The sequence below is a fragment of the Lagopus leucura genome, unplaced genomic scaffold (genome assembly GCF_019238085.1).
Source record: "Lagopus leucura isolate 7727_CA_CO unplaced genomic scaffold, USGS_WTPT01 261-3_obj-0_obj, whole genome shotgun sequence".
Taxonomy (NCBI): Eukaryota; Metazoa; Chordata; class Aves; order Galliformes; family Phasianidae; genus Lagopus; species Lagopus leucura.
This window is the reverse complement of record NW_024964863.1, coordinates 1-8,494: the sequence shown is the minus strand read 5'-3', so window position 1 is coordinate 8,494 and position 8,494 is coordinate 1. Positions and strand designations below refer to the sequence as shown.

The 8,494-nt window shown below is 68.9% G+C and overlaps 3 protein-coding genes across 7 annotated transcripts; 1 reads left to right on the top strand and 2 right to left on the bottom strand.

Annotated features, from left to right (window-relative positions):
- Positions 1 to 198: 198 nt before the first annotated feature.
- LOC122191887 (lens fiber major intrinsic protein) lies at positions 199 to 1,736 on the bottom strand. The gene is made up of 4 exons (XM_042892295.1): positions 1,377 to 1,736; positions 970 to 1,134; positions 816 to 896; positions 199 to 381 (listed from the first exon to the last, which is right to left on the bottom strand). The coding sequence occupies exons 1-4, from the start codon at positions 1,734 to 1,736 to the stop codon at positions 199 to 201; spliced, it is 789 nt and encodes a 262-aa protein (XP_042748229.1).
- A 799-nt stretch (positions 1,737 to 2,535) lies between these two features.
- Positions 2,536 to 4,290, bottom strand: LOC122191888 (aquaporin-4-like). The gene is made up of 5 exons (XM_042892296.1): positions 4,276 to 4,290; positions 3,566 to 3,886; positions 3,347 to 3,499; positions 3,199 to 3,279; positions 2,536 to 2,841 (listed from the first exon to the last, which is right to left on the bottom strand). Exons 1-5 carry the CDS (start codon positions 4,288 to 4,290, stop codon positions 2,623 to 2,625), a joined length of 789 nt encoding a protein of 262 aa, XP_042748230.1. The 3' UTR covers positions 2,536 to 2,622.
- A 1,275-nt stretch (positions 4,291 to 5,565) lies between these two features.
- Positions 5,566 to 8,486, top strand: RBMS2 (RNA binding motif single stranded interacting protein 2). Of its 5 annotated transcripts, XM_042892293.1 has the most exons (13): positions 5,566 to 5,641; positions 5,838 to 5,989; positions 6,075 to 6,133; positions 6,728 to 6,819; positions 6,900 to 7,057; positions 7,159 to 7,238; positions 7,305 to 7,414; positions 7,511 to 7,557; positions 7,650 to 7,743; positions 7,835 to 7,882; positions 8,051 to 8,158; positions 8,233 to 8,307; positions 8,389 to 8,486. In XM_042892293.1, exons 1-13 carry the CDS (start codon positions 5,573 to 5,575, stop codon positions 8,473 to 8,475), a joined length of 1,179 nt encoding a protein of 392 aa, XP_042748227.1. In that variant the 5' UTR covers positions 5,566 to 5,572; the 3' UTR covers positions 8,476 to 8,486. The 5 variants fall into 5 exon arrangements, with proteins under 5 accessions (XP_042748227.1, XP_042748224.1, XP_042748226.1 ...); XM_042892290.1 differs by having other exon boundaries at positions 8,233 to 8,486; XM_042892292.1 differs by having other exon boundaries at positions 7,159 to 7,414.
- The last annotated feature ends 8 nt before the right edge of the window (positions 8,487 to 8,494 follow it).

Genomic DNA, 8,494 nt, shown 5'->3' with positions numbered 1-8,494 from the left:
GGTTACCAAAATAAAGCGTAGGTTTAATTCACCGAACACGGAGCTCCCGCCGCGGCGGGGCGGGGCCGGCCGTCGGGTGCCGTTGGCCGCCGCGCTCCCGCCGCCCCGCACACACACGCACGCACCACACGCACCGCATCGGCGGCCCCGACACAGCAAAGGCGGCCCCGGGTTTGGGGCTGGGACTGGGGGGCGGCCCTACAGCCCCTGCGTCTTCAGCTCCAGCGGTTCCGCCGGCGGTTCGGGGGGCGGCGCGGCGGCGGGCGGCTCCCCCCGCAGCACGGCCAGGCGCTCCGCCATGCTGCGCGCCCGCGGACACAGCGCCAGCTCGTACAGCAGAGCCGCCAGCGCCGCGCCCAGCAGCGGACCCGCCCAGAACACCTGCGGGGGGCGGCGTGGGAGGGGGCGGCCAAGGGGTCCCACATCCGACCCCCCCCGACCCGAGAGAGGGGCGGCCGCCACCCCCCCGTGCGGCCATCCCTGAGCCCGAGGAGTGGGGCGATAAGGGATGCGACCCCCCGCGGTGGGGAACCCTCGGGGCTGCTGCAGCCGGCGGGGTTGTGGATGGGATGGGATGGAGAGGAATGGGACCGGGGTGGGCTGGGACGGGGGGGGGGGTTGGGTTAGGCTGAAAAGGACCGGGGTCGGACTGGGATGCACTGGGACGACAGTGGGACGGATCGGGTTGAGCTGAGGTGCACTGGGATGGGACTGGGATGGGATGGCAGCGGGTTGAGGCAGAGCGGGGTGGACTGGGGCAGGACGGAGATGGGCTGGAACGGACCGGGCCGGGCCACAGCGCCCTCCCCACTTACCCAGTGGTTGGCGAAGTTGCGGGTGATGACGGCGGGGGCAAAGGAGCGTGCAGGGTTCATGCCAGCACCAGTGTACGGGATCTGCGGGGAAGGAGGGGGCGGTGGGTGCCGGGCGCCCCCCGTCCCGTCCCGCGGAGCTGCCACCCCCCCTTACCCCGAAGAGGTGGCCAAGGGTGAGGGAGAAGCCAACGGGCAGCGCTGCGGAGCCAGGGCGCCCGTCGTGGCGGTCGTCGAAGCTGGCGAAGACGCAGAGGATGAACTGAGCCGTCAGCAGCAGCTCCACCACTGTGCCCTGGCCCGGGCCCACGCTGGGGTGCAGCTGTGGGGGAGAGGGGCTCAGCGCCGGCTCCCAGCCTCCCAGACCTCGGCTGCCCAATTCCCCATCAACCCCGTCACGCCTTCTCCCCTCTCCCAAGCCCCTATTTCCCTTCAGCCACCCCCGCGAGTCCCAGACGCCCCCAGCCCACCCGCTTCCCCCCACCGCAGCCCCCTGTTCTCTCCTCCCCCTCCTCCAAGCGCCCCATTCTGCCCCCGGAGCCCCCACCCCCCCGCCCCGCTCACCGCACTGAGGCCCAGCGTGCCGCGCACGGCGGCCGGTGTCACCCCGTAGAGGACGCCGGCCCCCGCCAGGGCACCCAGCAGCTGAGCCAGCAGGTAGCCCAGGGCGCGGGGCAGGGAGAGCTGCGAGGCCAGCAGGAAGGCCAGCGTGACGGCCGGGTTGATGTGCCCGCCGCTGACGTGCCCCAGCGCCTGCACCAGGGTGGCTTGGGCCAGCCCGAAGGCCAAGGCGGACCCCAGGACCCCGTGGGGGCCCGGGGCCCAGCGCAGCGAAGCCCCCAGCCCCAGCAGGGTGTAGAGGAGGCTGCCCAGGAACTCGGCCAGGATGGCCCTCCAGAAGGAGGACGAGCGCAGCTCCCGCATGGCCCGGCCCCGCTGCGGCCCCGCTCCCCTCCCGGGGGCCGCCCGCACCCACCTTTATAAGCCCCCCCCCAGCCGGCCCCGGGGGTGGGACCCCACCACCGCCACCCCCCCTTAACTGCTTCGCTGCCCGGGATATGGGGTGGGCGAGGTGCTGTGCGGGACCCCGGTGCCCCCCTCAGGTGTGGTTCCACTGCCCCGACAGAGTGGGGACCCCCCAGAGCTGCGTCCCCCACCCTTGGGGATGCCAGCTGGGGGGTGGCTCTGACCCATAGGCACCCTCTATAGGGCCTGGGGTCAACAACATACTTGGGGCTGTGGGCAACACTGTGACACCCCCCCGCCCCCCAGCCAGAATCTGGGGGGGCGCTATGGGAGGGCAGCACTGGGAGCCAGCCTGCCCCAACCCCACACATCCTGGGGGCTGCAGGTGCCCCATGCCCAGCTCCACATCACAGGGGTGCAGGTGCCCCCCCGGGGGCTGCCACTGCTCCCTCCCACCCCCCCGCCTGGCTCTGGTGCATTCAGGCTGGCTTAGCAGGCACTAAGCCCCCGGCTGGGGGGGATTAGGGCCGAGCGCGGCCATTGGCGCCCGCAGGAATCTGCCGGGGCTGCAGAGGCTCCGACAAAAGGCTTTGCTGTGCTCAGCGCCCACACAAGGCAGGAGCAGCCCCCCAGCCCCCACCACGGGGCCAACGGGGGGTACGGCGTGGGGGGAGTGCAAGGAGAGGCCCTGCAGTGACCCCGTGCACCCAGACCCCCCCCCCCGTCCCACAGCACCACTCTGTGCTCATCTCTGGTCCAAAGCCGCCTTTAATCCCCACGGGGAAGAGGATGCTTTGAGGGGGGGGAGAAGGCGGCAAGAGTGCAGAGCCCCCTGGTTCTCCCATCAGGCCGTGCCCTGGCCCTGGGAGGCTGGGGGGGTACGAGCAGCACTGAGGGGGGCAGTGGAAGGTGAGGAGGGGGAAGGGCTGGTGGTCTCCACCAGTGCCACGTCCCGGCAGGTGAGGCAGGCACACAGCTTCTCCCGGGAGGCACCAGGGCCGAAGATGAACTCGTAGCAGAGCCCAGCCAGCACGGCACCCAGCACCGGTCCCAGCCAGTACACCTGGGGGAGGTCAGTGGGAGCAGTAGGAGCAGGGATAATCAGGGTGGCATGGGGGTCAGGGGCTGCCAGGGGATGCGGGGCCCACACTAGGGATGGGGACTGACCAGGGGGAGATGCTCCAGGGGTGAGGAGGGAACCATGTTTGGGATGGAGCAGGAGGGCCAAAGGATGGGGGTGGGGGGACCTGTGCTGTGATGGGGAACCGGGAGGAGCCCATCTGGGGATGCCGAGAGGGTGACTCAGGGGGAGTGACTGAAGGGGGGGGCAGGGACTGCTGTCCTGGGGGAGGATGGGACGGGAGGGTCACCCATCCCCACAGTGGGTTTTCTGGGGGAACCCAGTGGTTCTGTGACTCACCCAGTGGTTGTCCCAGATGCCGGTGACGACGGCAGGCCCCAGTGAGCGGGCCGGGTTCATGCTGCCCCCCGAGAACGGCCCCTGGGGGAGCAGGTCAGGACTGGCTGGGCCAGGGGGCCACAGGCGGGGGGCACTGGGGAGTCCTTACCGCAGCCAGAGCTCCAGCAACGATGGCACAGCCCAGGGCCAGCCCGGTGGGGGCAGCCGCGTGGTCAGTGGAGGCAAAGGCGGTGAGCGCCAGCTGGAAGGTGGCAAAGATCTCCCAGCACAACGCCTGCCCCGCTGTCCCTGCTGCACTCACCTGCGGGCACAGCAGAGCCTCAGCACCCACCGGCACCGGGAAGGGCACCGGGACGGGGAGGCTCACCCTGCTGACCATTGCGCTGTCATCTGGCAGCGCCAGGCGTGCAGCCGTGGCAGCCAGCACAGCCCCGGCACACTGTGCCAGCAGCACTGCAGCCCCACGCAGGGCACCCAGTTTGTGGGTGCAGAGCAGCGCCAGGGTGAGCGCTGGGTTGGCCTGGGGCGCTCCGAGGGCGCAGCTCAGTGTCGCAGCAGCCAGCCCCCCGGCCAGGGCTGGCACCAGGGGGCTGGGGGCAGCTGAGGCTCCCAGGACCACCCCAGTAAAGATGAGCGTTGCCACAGCCTCAGCCAACACCTCCTGCCAGAAGCGCCCGCTGTGCAGCTCCTGTGGGCACGAAGGGGAAGTCATGACGACGGGGTGCCATGGGGTGTCATGCTGATGAGACCCTTCAGCAATTTGACACCGAAATGATGGGGTGTCAGTGATGGCAGATGGGGGCTGCCATGGTAACTGGATGCCTCAGCAACCATGGTGACAAAGGGTGTCTTGGCAACAGGGCACCTTGGCAATGGGGTCACCACGGCAACTGGAGCAGCGCAGGAACGGAGTTCCCCTCTAGGGGCACACAGGGAGCCCCCCAGCAGGGCTCGGGGCCAGGACCACAGGCTACGAGGGCCATGAGCCTCAATCCCCTGGTAGGGACGGACCCCAGGGCCTCACAGCCAGGGCTTGGGGGTGGGGGGGCTGGGGTCACGCAGCTCGCGAGGTCTTACCTCCCCTATGGCCATGGTGCAGCTGCAGGACCAAGGCAAGCACAGAGGATGCCCGTGGCAGGGGCGCCTCCCAGCCCCTGGTCCTGCCAACCCCCCTTGATTTGGGGAGGGTGCCTGCACCCAGGGCATCCCAAAAACACACGAGGGGTCTGCCAGCAGGGCACAGCCGTGGCAGGAGTTGCAGGGGCCTGAAATTGGGCTCGGGCACCCCAGGATGCCACGGGTGCCATGGCAACAAGCAGGGGCACTTTGGGGTGTTGCCACGACAACCAGCACGAGGTGCTCAGGTGGGAGATGAAAGGCAGAGATGAAAGGAGGGAATGCAGAGATGAAAGGGAGGGTGGGGGGCAGCAGATGAGGCCAGCTCTGCTCACACTGCAGTGCCAGGGATGCCCAGTTCTGGAGGCAGCAGGAGAGGACAGGAGGGGCCGTGAAATTGGAGCTGCCCCCAGCCCTGCTGCAGTGGGGGGGGGGGGCCGGGCCCCACGTCCCTGCCAGCTCAGCAGCCCCACACACGGCGTGAGTCAGCGGGTCGCTGCCCAGGGCCTGGCTCAGCACAGCCCCGCGGCCGCCCCGAAAGAGCCAGAACAATCCCTGCACAAAGGGCCTGGATGGGGACGGCCGCCCTGACACGCAGCCCTGCCCCCAGGCCGTGGGGGGGGACGGACGGCACGCTGCGGTTCCACGGCCCGCAGGGGCCCTCTGTGGGGCATGGGTCAGGCCGCACATCCTACCTCAGCCCCACAGGAGACCCCAAGGGTTCCTGGGACCCGTCACCCTGCCCTATGACCCCTGCTGAGGACCCTCTCCTGCCCCACAGACTCCTCCTGGCGCCCTCCGCCCCACGGAGGCCCCGCTGCCCCCAGACCCGCTCCATTCTTCTGGGCCCGAAGGAGAACCGCGCGAGGCGCCAAGATGGCGGCCCCCAGCCCGCCTTCAGCCAGAGTCACGCGGTGGGGGTGGGAGGTGCCAAGATGGCGGAGGGACACGTGACCGACAGCTCCAAAATGGCTGCGCCCATGGATACGGTGCGACCGCCTCCGCTGTGGCGGTAATGGCGGCGGGGGCGGAGCTTTGCGGTCTTAAAGGGACCGCGCCCTGCTTATAGGCCGCGGCCGTTACAGGTCCCGGTTACAGGACTCCCCGAGCGCGGGGTTGTGTTCCCAGAAATCCCCTTAAGGCGCGGAGCGGACCGCTCCCCGAGCTCTTTACTGCTAGGCCGCAGCCGCCTGCCGGGGCCCGCCCCGGATCCCGCGTCACGTCAGGCGGAGCCGCCCGCCCCGCCGCGCGCTCCGGGATGCTGCTCTCGGTGCCGCCGCCGCGCCCGGGCCTGGCCGCCTTCGCCTGCAGTAAGGGCGGAAAGAAGGTAAGCGGGGCGGGGGGAGATGAGGCCTAGGTCGCCCTTCTCTCCGGGCCCGCCGCGCCAGGCCCCACCGCCCGCCCCTTCGGGCCTCTCTCCGGGCGGGCGGCGGGGCCCGGTGGGTCGCGGCCGGAGTGGGAGGCGGCCCCGACCGGGGCTGGGCCTCGGTGACACCGACCGTCCTCCCCTCCGCCGCCCCCAGCAGCCCTATGTGCCGCCGTCGCAGCCCATGGGCCCCCCCAGCCCCAGCCCGTCTTCCGGGGGGGCGGGCGAACAGCTGAGCAAAACCAATCTGTACATCCGGGGGCTGCACCCCGGGACCACCGACCAGGACCTGGTGAAGCTGTGTCAGCCGTGAGTGGGGCCTTGGGGGGCTTCGATAAGGGGGCGGGAGGCAGTTTAGAATCCCCCCCACACACACACTTGATTTCTTGTGCAGTTATGGGAAGATCGTCTCCACCAAAGCCATCCTGGACAAGACGACCAACAAGTGCAAAGGTGGGGTGGGACTGGGGCCTGGGGGTCCATTTCGCTGTATTCAGGGTACAAAGGGGGAAAGAGGGTAGTGGTTTGGGGGTCCTTTTTACCGTGTTTAGAGGAAAGCGGGAGGGGTCCGGGTTTTGGGGTCTGATGGAAGTGGGGCGTGGGGGGTGGAAATCAGCGAGTTGGGGTCATTTTAACTGTGCTGAAGGCAAGGGAGCTCGGAGGTATCAGGGGTTTGAGGTCCCTGTCGCTGTATTTAGGGTCTGGGGGAGGAGGGGATCAGAGTTTCGGGGTCCCTCTCACTACGTTTAGGGTCTAAGGGGAAAAGAAGAGCGTCAGGGTTTTGTGTCCCATTTGCTGTGCATAGAGACTAAGGGGAAAATGGAGTGCTGGGTTTTATGGCCTAAGGGGAGGGGATTAGAGAGAGCTGTGGGGTTGCTTCCACTGTATTTAGGGACTAAGACAAGGAAGGATGGTTTGCATTTTGGGGCCTTTTTGCTGCACTTACTGTCTAAGGAGGAGGTGGGGGTGTTGAGGTTTGGGGGTCTGAGTAGTAGGGGTGGGATTGGAGGCTTGGGGGTCTCTCTCACTCTGTCCCTCCCCCCCAAGGCTATGGCTTCGTGGACTTCGACAGCCCCACGGCAGCGCAGAAGGCAGTGACGGCTCTCAAGGCCAGCGGGGTGCAGGCACAGATGGCCAAGGTAAGGCCCGATGGGGGGCACCCCAACATCCAGACCCACCCCAGCGGGCGTCCCCGCTGCCCCCTGATCCCTCCCTACAGCAACAGGAGCAGGACCCCACCAACCTCTACATCTCCAACCTGCCGCTGGGGGTGGACGAGCAGGAGCTGGAGGCGCTGCTGAAGCCCTTTGGGCAGGTTGTGTCCACCCGCATCCTGCGGGACCCCCATGGGGCCAGCCGTGGCGTGGGCTTCGCGCGGTACGGGGCTGCGTGGGTCTGGGGGCGGGCGAACAGCGAGGGGCTGCAGAGGCCCTGGGGGCACCCAGAAGGGCCCCTCCAGCCATTCTCCCACCCACCAGGATGGAGTCCACGGAGAAGTGCGAGGCTGTCATCACCCACTTTAACGGGAAATACATCAAGACCCCCCCAGGGGTGCCAGGTGGGCTTGAGGTGCGGGGACGGGGGGCTGGGCGCTGGCTGGTGATACTGACAGCCCTCCCTGCAGCCCCCCCGGACCCCCTGCTCTGCAAGTTTGCAGATGGAGGGCAGAAGAAACGGCAGAGCCAGGGCAAGTTTGTGCCCAATGGGAGAGCCTGGGCTCGGGACAGCGACGCGGTAAATGGGGTGTGAGGGCGGGATGGGGCACAGCGAGGGGCTGCTTCTTGGGGGGCAGCGCTGTGGGGCGGCTCTGAGCCCTCTGTCCCTTCCTAGGGCACCGTGACCTTGGCCTACGACCCTGCCACAGCGCTGCAGAACGGGTGAGCGTCCCACAGCCCCCATGGTTCTGGTGGGAGGGGAGGGGAGGGGAGATGGCTGCAGCCTCCACCCCATAACCACCTCCACCCCACAGGTTCTACCCCGCACCTTATGGCCTGGCCCCCAACAGGATGATTGCACCCACCGCCCTGGCTCCCTACCTGCCCTCACCTGTCTCCTCCTACCAGGTACATGGGAGCACGGGCTGGGGGTTCCCTGCAGGAGGGGGGTCCCTGCCTCGGGTTGGCTGCAGCCCCCTGCCTGTTGGTTGCCCTGCAGGTCCACAGCCCCACCTGGATGCACCAGTCCTACCTCGTGCAGCCCACGGTGAGCGCAGCAGGAGGCCACGTGGTCAGAGCCCCCACCCATTTCTATACACCCCACATCCCCGGCCCGAACATCCCAGTCCCACATCCCCCTGCTGTTCCCAACCCCCCGAGTCCCCCGCTCCCCCCACCCTCCTGTCCCCCCCCCCTTGCTGATGGAACCATGCAGGGCACAGTGCTGGCCCCCGCCGTGGACCATGCCGTCCCCCTCCAGCCCTCAGTGGTGGCCCCCCTGGCCCAGCAGCTCGGCCACCTCTCCCTGGGCAGCGCTGGCACGGTAAGGACCCCCCCGGCTGCGACCCCCCCCACTGCCCCCTCCCCCAGCCCCCCTGATACCTCCTCCCCCCCCAGTACGTGCCCGCTGCTGCCCTGCCTGGAGCCTTCCTCCCACCGTACCCCCCCGTGCCGCCCGCGGTGCCACTGGAGGTGAGTGCTGGGGGCAAAGGGGGGGGGGGAGGCTCTGCAGTGCTGCAGGGGGGTCCCAGCCTCTTCCCAACTGCCCCACAGGACGGCAGCGCTGCACCCACCCACGGCCACGGCCCCGTGGAGTCGCCCTCTGAGCCCGGCGCCTTCCCCTACCCCTACCCCAAGTAGCAGCAGGGGGGGGGGGGGG